Source organism: Gigantopelta aegis, chromosome 8 (genome assembly GCF_016097555.1).
Source record: "Gigantopelta aegis isolate Gae_Host chromosome 8, Gae_host_genome, whole genome shotgun sequence".
Classification (NCBI taxonomy): Eukaryota; Metazoa; Mollusca; class Gastropoda; order Neomphalida; family Peltospiridae; genus Gigantopelta; species Gigantopelta aegis.
Genome location: NC_054706.1, coordinates 62,149,736 through 62,167,235, shown reverse-complemented (window position 1 = coordinate 62,167,235; position 17,500 = coordinate 62,149,736). Strand labels below are relative to the sequence as shown.

Below are 17,500 nucleotides of genomic sequence, written 5' to 3'. Positions count from 1 at the left end.
AAGTCAGACTTTATACGGGTACTGTTGTAAATATTGCTTCACAGTATCTGGAATCGGCAACAGTGCCGACGACCTCTGCGGAAAATGCAAGTCCTTCAGCGATTTATTCGTCGCTACCCGAGACATATGTTTTAAAGAAGGCACGCCACTAAAACACGGTTTCTTCAACTTGACCGCCATGTCTCTTCTACCCGACGTCTCCAACCACCTACAGCGACTGGCGGTGTCGTCCCTGCATAGTGTCACGTGAAAGTCGACGAGTTCCACCACGTTTTCAAACTTTGGCAGCGAATGTTTGATGGTCTCTTCGCAGTCGAATTGAAAAAGTCCACGCACGTATTTTATCCGCACGCTTGTTGCACCGCGTTCCGTTTTGACACTTAGAGAAAATAAATACTTAGGATCCGAGCTGTCTCGAACCAAGAATGTCCCCACCGCCATGCTGGCTAGGTGTGCTTTGGCGTCGACGCTGCCGAAGTCTGTGAAATACCAGTACGACTGAGCCAGCATCTCCAAGCTTTTGTGAAGAGCTTCAAAATCGTGCTCCGGCAGAACGGGCAAGTACTGGTATACTGGTGCTTTTTGTGGTGGTGGTGTTGTTGTTTTCTGTTCTTCTTTCACTCCTTTTAACTTTTCCACTCTTCCCAAGCTTTTACACGGAGAAAAACAGTCCAGGTTGTTATTTGGAATATCAATTTTATTTTTATTTGACGAGTGTCGAACGGTTCTAATTACTAAATGGTTAGCCATAACCATAACCGATTCCGGTGGCATAGTCCGTTATTGAAGAACCCGACGTTATTAACGATTAAACTCAGACACACGGATATTTCACTCTCAGCTAGTTTCTTGTTTCTGTCCTCATCCATCCCTGAGTATGACTTTTATGTATCTACCACGCCAACTTTCGGTCTACTGCGTTCCCAAAAGATATTTCCGTGAATTCACCAAGCCTATTTTCATTATGTTACCAAAGCCTGATGTGCGCCTGCGCGCGTGACCTGGGAAATCCCCATTTTTCTTAGTAATGTGTGGACTCGATTCCACGAAACTGTAAATTTACTAGAATAGCCGACGGAAGGAAATTTTATTCTCAGTAGAGATTCTTTTGATCTTTGTTAGTGTGTACTAGTTGTACTTTCACGTTCCTAATTAAAACAATTACGTATTAATATCGTTTATTGTTATAATTAGCTATGGTAAATGAGTGTATTTTCTGTGGTTTGTGTACGAGCGGAGAGTTACGTGGTGTAGCGGTTGCGGTACACTGTCTGTTTACATTACGCCGTGATGTAAACAATGTACGGAACAGTTGGTCCTAATTCTGCTACAGTCCACGAAATATCCGATATACAAGTAAGCTAGAAGTAAGTTGTTGTTTTTGTTATAGTTATTGTTGTTGTGTTGTTGATGGTGGTGGTCGCAAACTCTCTCTCTCTCTCTCTCTCTCTCTCTCTCTCTCTCTCTCTCTCTCTCTCTCTCTCTCTCTCTCTCTCTCTCTCTCGCTCTCTCTCTCTCTCCTTCGCCGCGGGCGTAGGAAGGTGCCAAAAATGTATGTGTTTGGGGACACACACACACACACACACACACACACACACACACACACACACACACACACACATGTATAAATGTATATATAAAAACCCATCGCTGCTGCTACAGAGTGGGGGACGCATGCCACCCTCCCCACCTACGCCAGTGTTCTCGCCCTCGCTCTCACTCTTACAACTGACTCACAGATATTTTTCCAAATTTAAAACAATCGTGAAAATAATCGATCCATAAAAATATTTTTATGGTGTACAAGTACTTGTAACACAATGGACTGATTGCTTTGATACATAAGCGTACGAGAGATCCAGGTGTGTGGGGGTGGGGGGTAATGAGAAAAAGGCACGTGCATAAGCACGTCAAAAGGGCACAACAATGAGAAAAAAAAGAAGAAGAAAAAAAGGGCTTTTGAACATGACTCGACCGCCTATAAACTTCGGTCGGCACAATGCAAACTCACTTCCTCCACCACCTACTAAATCCCCTGCACCCGCGCCTGTTACGCGTATACAGTCACTAGCTACTATCCTAACCGGGGCGGGAGATGGAGAGGTGGGGGGGGGGGGGGAGAGAGAGCGCATGGTACAATTATATTTACATGTAAATTACACCCCCTTTTTATATTGTGCCTGTTGGCCCATAACACGACTCATAGACAGTGTGGGTGCCCCCACCCAACTTTATAATTTTAATTAGGCCTTTCAAAATTGCCGTGGATGACAATTCTGATGTTCGTGTCCCGGCATAGTACACAATTTAAAAAAAAGAGAGAGAAAACGAATAAAATAGTAAATTATCTTTTATATGCACTTTTACATAGACAAGGCGGTACATACCACTGCATTTGAATTACCAGTCGTTGAGCACGGGTTGATATTGAAAATACCCCCCCCCCCCTCGATTCCGTAAAGTGGGATCGATCCTGATACTCGTCGCTCCCTAGGCAAATATATATACACTTCCATAGAGCTACAGTCGCTGCCCTCCCCCCCCCCCCCTTTCAAGATGAAATACACTCCCCATTCTTTTTCAAGAGTTATTTTGTTTTAAACATTTCAAAATTTAACTTTTCGTGTCGCCCAGGGCTATGGACTATTTTCTCTGGTGTCTATAAAAAAAACTGCTTTCGTTTTAAGGCGGGTAGATGCTAACGCGGGGTGGGTTGGGGGGGGGGGGGGGGGGTTGTAATAGAAACTTAAAGAAAAAAGTTTGGTTTGGTTAACGACACCACTAGAGCACATTGATTCATTAATCATCGGCTATTGGATGTCAAACATTTGGTAATTTTGACATATAGTCATCAGAGGAAACCCGCTAAATTTTTTCTAATGAAGCAAGGGATCTTTTATATGCACTTTCCCACAGACAGGATAGCACATACCACCGCCTTTGATATACCAATCGTGGTGCACTGACTGGAACGAGAAATAGCCCAATGGGCCCACCGACGGGGATCGATCCCAAACCGACCGAGCATCAAGCGAGCGCTGTACCACTGGGCTACGTCCCGCCCCAGAAACTTAAGAAAATCCTGTTCTTAACCGTTTGAGAAATTTTAGCAGTAGATATACTCGTTTTTTCCTAGAATTAATCTGTCCCCTCCCTCTCCCCCCCCCCCCCCCCAACAAAAAAATCCTAGCTACGATCATGAATACTCATATTGTTTATAAAACGAACAAAATTGTTGTTAAAAATATTTATTTATAAAATATATATCTTTTTTTTAAATTAGGTTGGCTTTTAGTGGGGTGGTAGGGTGGAGTTTGTATGCTCGTGAAATTGTCAAGTGATTGTTTGTTTTTGTTTTTTGTCGTTTGCTTTAGGAATGAATGTTTTAATATGGAGATGATGGAGAGAAAGCAGCTTCCATGCAAGTCATTAAAGCGTGCTAGAGAATTCGTGGAAATTCAAACCGGTATTGATTTGCGATAGTATAAAATCTTTCGCTTTCATTTTCTTCAAACAAACTAGTTACATGTACTTTCACCTTGTATTGATGAGTGGAAAATTTTCTCTATTACGATCGATTTAAATAGTTTGGCATTTCAGTTAGTATAAATGAGTGCCCTACTCTCTCTGGGGGATCTAAAACAATATGCCCTTACAATAGGATGACATCTAATTGCCGATGATTAATTCATGTTCTCTAGTGGTGTCGTTAAACAAAACACACTTTTTTATTTTAACTTCATTTACCATAGGCGTACGGGCTCCCATTTTTGTAGGGGGCCAGGCTGGCTTTTTCCTGAATTAAACGAAAATGTCCTAATTTGGATAACAACATATATTCATATTAGCTTTACTGAAAACGAAAGAAAGAAAGAAATGTTTTATTTAACGACGCACTCAACACATTTTATTTACGGTTATATGGCGTCAGACATATGGTTAAGGACCACACAGATTTTGAGAGGAAACCCGCTGTCGCCACTACATGGGCTACTCTTTTCGATTACCAGCAAGGGATCTTTTATTTGCGCTTCCCACAGGCAGGATAGCACAAACCATGGCCTTTGTTGAACCAGTTATGGATCACTGGTCGGTGTGGTTTACACCTACCCATTGAGCCTTGCGGAGCACTCACTCACAATCTAATTAAAATTAGCTCCTCTATTACATGTGGATCTAACACCAGCCAGTTGGAGCTCATGTCCACCAATCAAAACCTTACTTGCAGAATCCTGCCAGTGATTTAAAAATAATTTGAAAACATTCCGAATTATCCTGAGGGTATACGACATGTTTCGACAAATAACGTTATAAAAGGCGAAGTGTGATTGGTCAATATTTAAATTATTATTTACAGACGAAATGTTACCTGGACATTGGGGACTACGCATTGTTGTTAGTTTTAAATCACTGGCAGGATTCTGCAAGTAAGGTTTTGATTGGTGGACATGAGCTCCAACTGGCTGGTGTTAGATCCACATGTAATAGTGGAGCTAATTTTAATTAGATTGACTCACTCAGGGTTTGGAGTCGGTATCTGGATTAAAATTCCCATGCCTCGACTGGGATCCGAACCCAGTACCTACCAGCCTGTAGACCGATGGTCTAACCACGACGCCACCGAGGCCGGTTTACTGCAAACGAATAACTACGTATTTCTACATGGATTACAACTAATTTTGAGGGTAGAATGATGGAAATACATGGTTAAAAGGATGGAAAGTAAATACTACATTTTAAACAAAAATGATAGCTACTGTTTAATTAGTAATTACTGTATATATTGTTGCATATTTAAAAAACAAAATGCAAAAAAGTCCAGAAAACAAACAAATAATAATAATAATTAAAAAAAGAAAAAAAACAAAAAAAACCGATAAAGACATTCGGGCAAAATGAGCTGGACTGAAATTTTTTCACCATGTATTTTCAGCATTCTGCCCATAATATTAGTTGTATTTTTTATTTTTTTATTTTAAATCTAACAAAAACAACCATATAGCTGTTTGGCAGAAATGCTGATATGAATAAATGTTATCCCGTCTCGGGCATTTTCATTAAATTCGGACAAGAATCAGCCTGCCGCCCTACAGAAATGGACATTTATAATTCCTTCACAAATATGCTAATACTTGGTTCTTCATTCATATCACATAGCTGCGTGCAATTTATAATTAAACTACACACAGCTGATCAAAATGAAATGTACATTGTGTGTGTGTTTGAGTGGGAAGGGTGGTTTTTCTTTTTCTGTTTTTGTTTTAAATATGTGGAGAACGAAGTTATCGACTTTCCTTGACGACCGCTATCGATGCCTGGGTTTGTTTGGTGCACTCTCCACCTACCATTATACGTTTTGGCTGTGCCAGTGTCCAGATGTTGTATATTTATACCATATCAGAGGCGGATCTCGGGGGGGAGGGGGGTAGGGTGTTTGGAGGGGCTCGCCCCCAATTTTTTTTTGCGATAGTTATAATTTTATTATATATTAATTTTCATTTTTTTTACGATCCCTCTCAAAACCTCCCCCAAAGTTCCCATGGCATTCCACCTCATGTCACCGGGGCACCCCCTAAATGGACTCATGAGTTCAAATGAGGTGGGGATGTTGCTAAAAACAAATATTAAGGAGGAGCCAAGTTTGTCTTCCGAAGCAGGAACTCTTTGTCTCTGCCACTGAACCCCAGAACTCCTGCTCAAGAAACGAAAGTTCAGCTGGAGCCTTCTGAGAAAAACCGTAAAGTACGTTTGTTAAGCAGTTTCTTGGGAAAACGTAGGCTCACTGCGGCTAAAAATATATTTCTCGGTAACGAGTTCATTTTATGTGTTTGCATTGAAACGTTTGTAATATAGAAGAGCATACACTAGGGTAAAACGGGTATGGTGCCATACCCAAATTTTTGGCAGATTTAATTTTTTTTAAAGTTATTCTTATCATTACCGTATGCTTTTCTTAACCCTAACCCTAAACTTAACCCATTTTTTTTCTTAGGGAGGCCTCCCATACCTCCAGTTGTCTGTGGTTGAATTCAATTCCATAGTGCCATACCCCAAAATGTCTTTATGGCAGAAACACTGAACACCTGTCCATTATATTTCATTAATAAGATGGGTGGGGAATGAAAATTAGAACATTAGTTGTGTTACAAAGAGTGTTTGGTTTTTTTTTTTGGTTTTTTTTTGTCAGAGCAATGTCTATTGAAATGATCGATCGCATAATATGTAAGAGGCAAGCTAGCAAAATATAATGCAATAAATCGAAAACGCTTCCACGAAAGAACAGCGTATTGTACTTTAGAAACTACTTTTCCTGGGGAAATTTGCTCAAGAAATTTCTGTAGAAATTGTCGGATGCATGGGTACGAGAGAAAAATGGTTTATTCTCAAAACTACATAGATTAGAATTATGCCTGATGGATTGATCAAAATATATTATTGATTCGTTTCTGATGCAAACAGTTCAGATGGAAATTTTATTTAGTGTTTAAAATAAAATTAAATACAATATAAGTAGCATATAGTTCGTATTATTGTAATAAGTGCATCATGTTTAAAATAAAATTATATCATTCATTACCTATAAGTTGATTTTTTTTGTTTTTTATTTGTGTTTGTGGGTGGGGTTTTTTTGGGGGTGGGGTGGGGGGGGGTTGTAATTTTGTTTAGGTGGTTAAGAATATAGAAAATATTGTACTCCAACTTATTATACAAAGTAGACGTTTGAAATAGAGGATCCACGGAAAATTAGAGATGCTATGCCTGTATGACTTAAAATTGCAGAAACGCAACGTACATGTATATCATAATCATCATCATCATCATTATCATCATAATAAATATAATTCGTGCAATTGAATTTTGGCGAGAGTATCTCCATTAAAATAGTACATGCTTGAAATGAACCTGATGCTCTTTTTATTTAAATAATTTCCAGACGAATGCAGTGCCGTTCGTAACTTTGTGATGAAGTGCTTACCTGAGGTGCCACGAGTCGCTGGATCGATCGTCCTCAATGGACTCCCTTGTGTTTACGTCACCAGTGCCCAACAACTAGTATAGCTTACATCAAAAGTAGTGGTATGTACTATCTTGCCTATGGATACATGCATATAAAAGATACCTAGCTGCTTTCACGGTATAGACTCTCTCTCTCTCTCTCTCTCTCTCTCTCTCTCTCTCTCTCTCTCTCTCTCTCTCTCTCTCTCTCTCTCTCTCTCTCTCTCTCTCTCTCTCTCTATATATATATATATATATATATATATATGTGTATATATATATATATCTCAAAAACATACGTTAGAACACCAAATAATAAGCATTCTTTGCTTTTTTCGACAGATGTTTTATTTTCGCTCCTATGACAAATTCCCCGGGAAAATATGCTCGAGCTAAAAATATAATTCTCGGTAAATCCAAAATGTTGCACTTTGTTACTGATGTCACTGTGTCACTCATTTTAATAACTGTTTGGTTTAGACAATCAATGAACTTCGGGTAAAAATATATTTCTAATTTCTCTTTGCAGATTTTGCGTATGTGAATTCAACTTTCCATATTTGGTAATTTCGATTTCAGACTAGCACGTACAATATCCTTTGTTAACGATGGGGTAACTTACAGAGCGGCAAGGTTCTCCTACACCTTGTCATTTTGCGTTGCCAACATAGTTAACATTTTCTGATAAAACTGAAATAATCTTGATTTTGTAGAAAAATTGCAGTTACATGTTAAATCATTGTAGTTAACAAAGAAAGAGTGTTATCCCTATTCTAAAACTACACCTATTAATGCTATCTGTAAGAAACTTTATTGTATTTTTTATTAAAGAAATCCTAAAATTTATAGACAGACAGACAGACAGATTGTTTATTAAAGTCTCACCTCAGTTAAAACCTAAAACATCACTAAACACCATAAAATCTAAAATAGCACTGAGTCACTCCATATGGAGTTATGAGAGACTATAAAATATTAATAATCGACACGGACACAATATACACTCAACAATGAATGTTTTGCAAATATCTTTTATGACGTCTAAATTTGCCAAGGTTGAATAAACTTAAAAGAAAACCAGGTCCTCCTACTGTGTTAAGGCAAAGGTTGATGAGTTTATGTTTGTAAATGGTAAACATTTCAGATGTGAATACTAATTAATAAAAATAGGTTAATTTATAAATGTTATGCCATTTCTTTTAACATTAGCTAAACTTTCGTTGTTGAGTATATAAATATTGCATTAAAACACATTTAAAACATTTAACATGAAATAAAATATATAAAAGATTTATCTAAATAAAACTAAATACAGGTAATAATACATTATCATACACTTAACGTATATAAAAAATAGTTAGTTAACGTATAAAACACCATGACGCTTTTCTAAAATTAATTTGCAGGTCTTTGCACTTAATCTGTACACAATATGACTGGATAAGATATATGACATATACTTTTGGAGAAATAAGGTCCTTAAATCCGTGACAGTATGCCTTTAATCTGTACAAAGTATGACTGGATAAGATATATGATATTTTTTCCTGGATCTGTAGCAGTTATAAAACCATCCCATAAGTCTATACATTTAATAAATAAAATATCCCTCCAATTTTTATACATGGGGCAATGAAGCAGGACATGTTGGTTGGGTGGTTTGATTTTTATTATTATTATTTTATTCCATGAAAACTAATTGCCACATTTACATTTGCTTTATACTCAAGTGACTTGAGTATAATTGGTAACATTTTTAATACACATTATTTTCTAGAACCCTTTATGCAGTTACAATGTAGCAACTAAAAATTCACAGAGGATACACATTTTAGTCAGAAGTAAATAGTTATAGCAGAAAACAGGAAGGTTTTCTAGGGTCTATATTTATGTTCTAGTTTTGTAATAGCAAAGTAATAATAATAAAAAAACCCTATAAAATTAATTTAATATAATTATCGATAGTATTAATATTGTTGTTCATCTTCTACACAGTTGCGACAGTTACAATAAACTCTCTCATCCACTGGGGTGTTATTGTAATGTGTTTCTATATGTATAGTTCCAGCCAGTGTTCCACAACTGGTGTAATAAAGGCCGTGGTATGTACTATCCTGTCTGTGGGATGGTGCATATAAAATATCCCTTGCTGCTAATCGGAAAGAGTAGCCCATGCAGTGGCGACAGCGGGTTTCGTCTCTCTATATCTGTGTGGTCCTTAACCATATGACCGACGCCATATAACCGTAAATAAAATGTGTTGAGTGCGTCGTTAAATAAAACATTTCCTTCCTTCTATACGTATAGGCGCTACCCCACACCGAAACATAGCTAACGTTCTTCTATGAGATCTAATCATCTCAGTACGATGTATTTAAATATGTTTTTAAAAAACGTGTAGAAAACAATAATAATTTAAAATAATGTTTTTAATCTTCGGGCGGAATACGTCACAAAAACGTTCCTCATCGCCCGAAGCCCCAAAGCAACACGAAGTTCAATACAAAATAAACCACTACTGTCGGTGTCGAAATAACTATTATGTTTCATCCACGGGCTGACTTGAGAATCGGAGTGTTGTTTTAGTTAATTGGTCCTTTCTTTCCGTGGCCTGCACATGTGATTCCTGATTGGCAGGTGTATATTGCAGGGTATCGACCAGGTAAGTGATTACCACGGTCTAGACATACGTACAAAATACGTGCCAGTTTTTTTAAGATCACAGGGTATTGTGGCGTAACCTATCGCGACTATAGTACAATGTTAATGGACATTATCAGCCGCCCTGCTTCATTACTGTAAATAATGCTGTAAAACCCTTGATTAAGTAGACTTTCCCATCTAAAATTACAAAACTGACCAATTACTTAGTACCAAAGAAAAGAAAATTATCACTTGGGTATCGTGAGTGGTCGTTTTTACTCTAACGCACCCTACCAATAGGCCTAATAATATGCTACTTTTTTATGAGAGAAAAATACTATAACCCCATTTCGTTCTATTGATGCAAATAGAAATATATTTAGTTTAAAAGTTGATTATACTCTCAAGTCATTTATGTTGTTTTACAAGCTAGGTTAATGAAAGTGAAGCGCCTTGTCGTAAATTAGAGCGTTTGTTTACACTGTGCATACAGATTTCATTATGTACAGCCCGAACATAAAAAATGCGATATTTTCTAAAAAAAAAAACCCACCAAAAAATGTTTGTCCTACATTTAGATTTTTTACATATTTAAATACATCATATCGAGGTGTATCTTTATGCTAAATATGAACAGTATACACCTCGGCATTAGCATCCGAGTTTTGGTTTTGTCTCCGGGTTACTTTCGGGCTCCGGGCTGTAAATTGGTCGACCGGTCTGGTCTGGCACCATCAGTTTCTCCACCCTCCGACTCGCTATCCGTTTTTTCATCAGTATCACTGTTGTAAGTAAATGTGTGTCTTTCTTCATTTACTAACAGCTCATATTGATACGGCAAAACGTTTTGCGAACGAACACTCATTGTTTTGGTAAGCTGTGCAAGTCTTAGATTCTTTATGAGTGGTACGGACTAATGCTTTTAAGTGTAAGGCTTCAGATCAAGCGACGCGTCTCTGACGTCACGGACCTCGTGATTGCCCTGCTCATTATAGATCGGCAATTTCCGCTAAGAGCTCGTATCTGGGGTTCTTTTATGGAGATATTTTAAGTAATTAATTTTTTATAATGTTTTTTTTTAGGTGATTCAATTTATAATTAATTGTACATGGTTGGTGCCAAATATGGTTTACGTGACATTATTCCTTTAAGTCTAAATGGCTCAGCTCCAAACTTCATTTTGAACACACTATAAATACGAAGTTTATTACCCACTGTTCCTGTTACACTTTGTGTCCGTGATATTGAAAGTTTTTAATTATCTATGAAATTTCGAAACACAGTTTTTCTGACTGTGAAAACCACATATTTAGTCAAATGTCCGTTTAGAGTATTAATAAAGTGATCCAAAGCATGACTACACAACTTACATGTAGACTGTACTCTGTAAGTCCAATTTTTCTTGTTATTATTAAAACCTCATTATGTATGTTGCTTTCTTAAGATATTCAGTGAAAACGCTTGTAATAAGTAACGATAGATCTACTACAAGTTTATAACTTTAACTCGCATATTTTTACTTTTGTTTTTATCAATATATTTTCTTCTTTAGAACACCAATGTCTATATATTCAATATGTTTTAGTTTTTTTATATATTAAAATATATATACATATATAATAATAATAATAATAATAATATTCATATGTGAGATGGCGTTTAAAAAAACCCCAACATTTGCGATGTTTTAAAGCAATTGTTGTTGTTTAAAACTACGTTTAAGAAATCGATAGTCACATCCATTAGACTCGAGTGCTCGAACTCCTGTAATCTTGTTAAATCCTGGTTGCCCATGGCAACGCCTATCGACGCATTTATCACAAAAATCCATTAATAGAAAATAATGTAAGCTTTATATGATCGTTGTATTAGAATATACCACTGTCGTTAGTTTACAGCCTTTGTAAGATATTTCCGAGCAACAGAGGTTTTTTTTGATGGCGAATATTACCAATCAAATACATGTACATAAATATTATTCTTGTTTAGAATATCATCATCTGTATAAACGAGGTGTTTTGTTGACCTAATGCTTGAACTAGCCCAAACCGGAATATCCGCACAATAATTTTGCACGTATGACAAATATATATTACGATGTAAACTGAAAAATGAGTTCTACAAACACTAGCACACGACCGCATTTATATTGGATATACAGACACTGATGTTCTAAACAAGAAAATCTATTAGATATGGAATTTTAATCTCCTAAAAGACTCTGTTAGTGACAAACATTTTACAATGGCAGCAAACTCAGGACTGTCCCTTTAAGATGTTTCGGATTGACAGATCCTTTTTAGTGAGTAAAATAACATTCAATATATTTTCTTCTTTAGAACGCCAATGTCTATATATTCGGTGTGTTTTTGATCGTCTAAATGTTTGTAGTAGCGCAAACTTCATTGTATTTCGAAATACATGTACATGTATATGTTTTCTCCGAAAATATTTAGATCTACTAAAAATATTAGGACAACAAGGGCCCCTGTTCCACGAAGCGATCTTTGCGCTAAGATCACCTTAGTAAATGCATAACTACTTACGCACTTAAGGTTATCTTACCACCAAGGTCGCTTCGTGGAACGGGACCCAGAAACGCATTGAAAATACAGACACTGATATCTTAACAAGAAAATGTATTTAATTTGTTAGTTTAGAATTTTAAAAGGCTAGATGTTATTTGAATGCATTTTCAATGTGAGACTTCCTCAAATAGAGGAGCTTCGGTCTGGTCCAACATCTAGCGTGTTTTAATCAATGGGCAGGGCTGGATCATGGATTTTGTAAATTGGGCGGGGTGGGGTGGAGGTCACAAAGTTCTAAAAAGGGATATTTGAGTTTGTCGAAGGCAAATGGTCCGGGCTCCCAAAGGGAGTGAAATCTGTAGGGGGTTTGGGGGAAATAAAGTTGCTCAAAGATGCGTTTTCAGGGCAATTTAGTGTTGTATATTGTGGATGATAAATTTAAAAAAAAAGAAGTCATTAGACCCATGTGACCCGCCCCCCTGGATCCGCCTATGAATGATTCATATATTACTTAACAGCTTTTATTTCTGTATTTCATTTTGTTAGGGCGGAACCATCTTAAAATAACGGAAGTTAGTAATTTTTGTATCGTAAGTCTGAGTACAAAATAAAATAAAATAATTATTTATATCTTGAGGATTTTTGTTTTGTTTCTGGGCGGGACGTAGCCCAGTGGCAAAACACTGCCTGATGCACGGTCGGTCTAGGATCGATTCCCGTTGGTGTTAGTTTAAAAAAATTAAAAAAAATTGGGGTTATTGAATATTAAAATTCTTTTATCTCAAATTACTTTACAGAATCGATATGAGAAACGAAGGGATGACTCACCTTAAGGCATGATCAAAATTTATTGATCATTTTTACATTTTATAATTGTAGAAACCCTGTCATAACATGTATATATATAATACTCAAAGTTTGGTATCAATAGTAGTTTCGACTGAAAGAGAAGTACATGCCTGTGTGTTGAAATTAACCGGCTGCTTTTTACAGAATCGTTTCTACGCGAACGCAGGGACGGGATGTATCTGTGGTAGAGAGTTCAACTGAGGTGCGATAGGTCGCAGGATCGATCGTTATCGTTGACTCGGTTTATTTCTCTCCACCATCCCAATCAGTGATCCACTACTGGTACATCAAAAGCCGTGATATGTACTGATCTGTTTTTTTGTGAAAGTGTAAATAAAATATCTCTCTCAGACACTGATGTCGTAACAAGAAAATGTATTTTAATGTGTTATTTTAGAGTTTTAAAAGGCTAGATGTTATTTGGAATTCAGTTATGTTCAATGTTAGTCTACCCCATATTGACGAGTTTCTATCAGAATCTGGTCCAAGATCAAGCGTGTTTTAATCAACGAGGAGGTTTATATATAACAGGCCTCACGCGAGATTCAAATCATAGGGCGATGTCATTTCTCTCTCACATTTTGAGAGGGCGAAGTTTTTAAACGAAGTGAGACTTGATTTTTTTATTAATAATAATAATAATAAATACATATAAATCAATTATTTTCGCTACTGTCAGGGCATGTCATAATATGACGTAGACGTAGTCTAGACTGTCTAGTGGTGTCGTTAAACAAAACAAAACAAACTTAGTGTAGACTGGGACACATCTAGAATTTATCTAGGTTGGCGGTGCAACGTTGAGAAGGGCAGCTCAAATTAGCAGCTTAAACAAGGTTCTGTTTTCAATAATTTCGTACATTTAAACAAAAAATCCTCTTTAAGCTGATATAAACATTAGGAATGCCAGAAACACATGGTGTACACACATTAATATTCTAAGCAAGAAAATGTAATTAATATTCAGTTTTAGTCGTTAAAAGTCTTGTTAGCCGGGGTCATGTTTAAATGTCTATGAAGTTATGAATGCCATTTTACGAGACATAACTGGTCATTTCTTAATGAAGTATAATGATGGCAGTCATACTGATGACATATATGAAATTTTATTTCCATCCGACACCAAAATAAGTGCGTTTAGAAGACTAAGGGAAGTAAGTTAATTAATCTCGATTTCAAACATGTTTCCTGGTTCTGTAAGAAAGAAATGTCTTATTTAACGACGCACTCAACACATTTTATTTACGGTTATATGGCGTCAGACATATGGTTAAGGACCACACAGATTTTGAGAGGAAGCCCGCTGTCGCCACTACATGGGCTACTCTTTCCGATTAGCAGCAAGGGATCTTTTATTTGCGCTTCCCACAGGCAGGATAGCACAAACCATGGCCTTTGTTGAACTAGTTATGGATCACTGGTCTTGGTTCTGTTAAGTTGGTATCTTTGATTTCTATCAATGTCCAGCACCAAAACTGTTGACATTTCACTAAGATAAAATGGGTTAATTAAGGAATCTGTTATGCATGGTATTAGTGCAGCCGTGCATTATGTAGAGGTAGCCTTCCTTCAGGAACAACCATCTGACGACAAAATTGCACCTGCCTGCCTGCCCCCACCCCACCACCCACCCCCGAAAAAAAGAAGAAGAAATAGTTAACTTTTTTTGTATATGTTAAACACTAGCTTTTCGGGAGAAAGGGTTGTGCATTCCTTAGCGTGCAGACCGGCCTCGGTGGCGTCGTGGCAGGCCATCGGTCTACAGGCTGGTAGGTACTGGGTTCGGATCCCATTCGAGGCATGGGATTTTTAACCGAGATACCGACTCCAAACCCTGAGTGAGTGCTCCGCAAGGCTCAATGGGTAGGTGTAAACCACTTGCACCGACCAGTGATCCATAACTGGTTCAACAAAGGCCATGGTTTGTGCTATCCTGCCTGTGGGAAGCGCAAATAAAAGATCCCTTGCTGCCTGTCGTAAAAAGAGTAGCCTATGTGGCGACAGCGGGTTTCCTCTAAAAACAGCGTGCAACTATAATAAAGAGTTCACTGTTTTTACAAGGCGACACGGATGTCGCTTTAAAGGTAATGTCAGGGCGAAGTCCAGTTGATCAAGTTGAAGTTTTGGCTCACTTCGCCCGCTTGCATATATATAAAAACAGAACACTCACGGGACCAAGTAGAAAGTCTGGTTCTAAGGGCTACCCATTTTTGATAGATTCTTTTCTATATTATTATTGAACAAAGACCGTAAAAAAACGTCCGGTTTTCAGGGATTTCCGGTTTACAGAGTGTCCGGTTTTTAGGAAATAACCATAGTTTAACGTTAAATATTCCTTCCTCTTTCTTCTAGACGGATGCTTTCGTTCTGTTCACAAATTCCCCAGGAAAGTATGCTCGAGCTAAAAATATAATTCGCGGTAAATCCAGAACGTTGCACTTCATTATTGATATCACTGCGTCAGTCATTTTAATAATTGTTTGGTTTAGATGATCAATGAACTTCGGGTAAATATATATATATAGATTTTACATCTGTGAATTCAAGTTTCTGTATTTGTTAATTTCGATTTTAGACTAGCACGTATAATAAATATCCTTTGTTAACGATGGGGCAACCTACAAAGCGGCAAGGTTCTCCTACACCTTATCAATTTGCATTGCCAACATAGTTAACATTTTCTAATAAAACTGAACTAATCTGATACGAGGCACACCATACATATACACCTTACATTTGAACCTAATTACAAAAAGCCGTTATTTTACAGAAAATCGCAGTTTCATTTTATAATTGTACTACGTGTATTATAGTAGTTTCACCATCAGTATTCAGTATTAAAGGGACATTCCTGAGTTTTCTGCATTGTAAGATGTTTCCGACTAATAAAATATTTTTACGATTAAACTTACATATTAAATATATTTTCTTGTTTAGAATATCAGTGTCTGTATATTCAGTTTGTTTCTGGATGTCTTAATATTTGTAAGAAGCCCAAACTGGATTATGTCTTCAAATAATTTCGTGCGTACGAAAAAAATATATTTTAGGAAATAAAATGAAATTTAACGCAGTACAAATATTAGCACGATCAGACACGCGTTTAATATACAGTCACTAATATTTTGTACAGAAAAATATATTTGATATGTAATTACAGTCGCTAAAAAGTCTCTGTTAGTCGATAACATCTTTAAAATTGCAGAAAACTCAGGAATGTCACTTTAATTGTGTTTTTACATAATTGTATAAATAATATTTTCATATATTTAACTTTTTATGACGCCCAATAGCTGATTTGTATTTTTGTGCTAGGGCGTCGTTAACATTCGTTCGTTCGTTCGTTCGTTCGTTCGTTCGTTCATTCATTCAGTATTCATTGCGTAACAACTATACTAAACAGAAATATATTAAAGTGACAGAGCCTAGGTTTTAAACACTACAACCGGCTTCGGTGCTGTCGTGGTTAGGCCATCGGACATAAGACTGGTAGGTACAGGGTTCGCAGCCCGATACCGGCGAGTTTTAACCACTACGCCCTCTTCTCTGTCACTAACAACTAACCCACTGTCCAGGACAGACATCCCAGATAGCTGAGGTGTGTGTCCAGGACAGCATGCTTGAACCTTAATTGGATATAAGCACGAAAATAAGTTGATATGAAATGTAAAAACACTAGGGTGTATTTTTATTAGAGCCGAGTTATTTTGTTTTATAATTGAAATCTGACGTTACATCCGAAGTGTTTCAGGACATCCTACTGTTTCTAATACCAAAGTATGCATCTTTATTTATTTTTCCAGAGGAGCTCCGGTCTGGTCCAAGAATGGCGAAATCTGTAGTGGTTTGGGGGAAAATAAACTTGCTCAAATACGTGTTTTCAGGGCATATTAGTGTTGTATGTTATGGATAATGAATTAAAAAACCAAAAGGTCATGGGACCCCTCTGACCCGCCCCCTGGATCCGCCTATGCATGATCCATATACTAGTAATTCTTAACAGCTTTTATTTTTGTATTTAATTTTGTTAAGGCAGTAACATCTTGAAACAACGTAAGTTAGTTATTTTCGTATCATAAATACGAGTGCATCGTGTTTTAAAAAACAAACAAACTTAATTATATGCTGAGGATTTGTTTGTTAGGTCAGGTCAGGTCAGGTCAGGTCATAGGGATTTACGTGCACATTCAGAGCAAGCTGTTGTAGCGCACGCCTGTCCTTGGCACAAGAGCCGGCCTCGGCCGGCTCCTCCATCCAGGACAGGAAAGGTGGGGGAGGGGAGGGACCGCCTGCACTGGCAGGTGCAAGGGAGCACCGGCAGCCCGACCGTGGACGGTAGCAGGCGGAGGCGAGGGGGGGGGGGGGTGATGGTGCTATTGAATTTGGAATGGAGCAAAGTATTATGCCAAAGAGAAAAGGTGCGCAATTTGGGTTGAGGAAATTAGGCCAAAAAGAAAGTTCCAGAGCTAATATAGGTTTTGACA

General features: G+C 37.4%; 1 protein-coding gene and 1 long non-coding RNA gene across 3 annotated transcripts in view; one reads left to right on the top strand and one right to left on the bottom strand.

Annotated features, from left to right (window-relative positions):
- LOC121379079 (suppressor of cytokine signaling 2-like) overlaps positions 1-952 on the bottom strand; it is a 1,736-nt gene extending 784 nt beyond the window's left edge. The window contains exon 1 of the mRNA XM_041507543.1: positions 1-952. This exon is cut by the window's left edge and continues 784 nt beyond it. Within this exon, the coding sequence (XP_041363477.1) occupies positions 4-774 (771 nt within the window). The 5' untranslated portion in view covers positions 775-952 and the 3' untranslated portion in view covers positions 1-3.
- Positions 953-1,073: 121 nt separating this feature from the next.
- LOC121379080 overlaps positions 1,074-17,500 on the top strand; it is a 21,243-nt gene continuing 4,816 nt past the window's right edge. Inside the window, exons 1-4 of one of the 2 annotated variants that reach the window (XR_005958802.1) lie at positions 1,080-1,367; positions 3,375-3,466; positions 6,935-7,077; positions 16,820-16,889. This is a non-coding gene — a long non-coding RNA (uncharacterized LOC121379080). Of the gene's footprint in view, positions 1,368-3,374; positions 3,467-6,934; positions 7,078-16,819; positions 16,890-17,500 lie in introns of those variants that run through there. The other variant, XR_005958803.1, reaches the window with a different exon arrangement.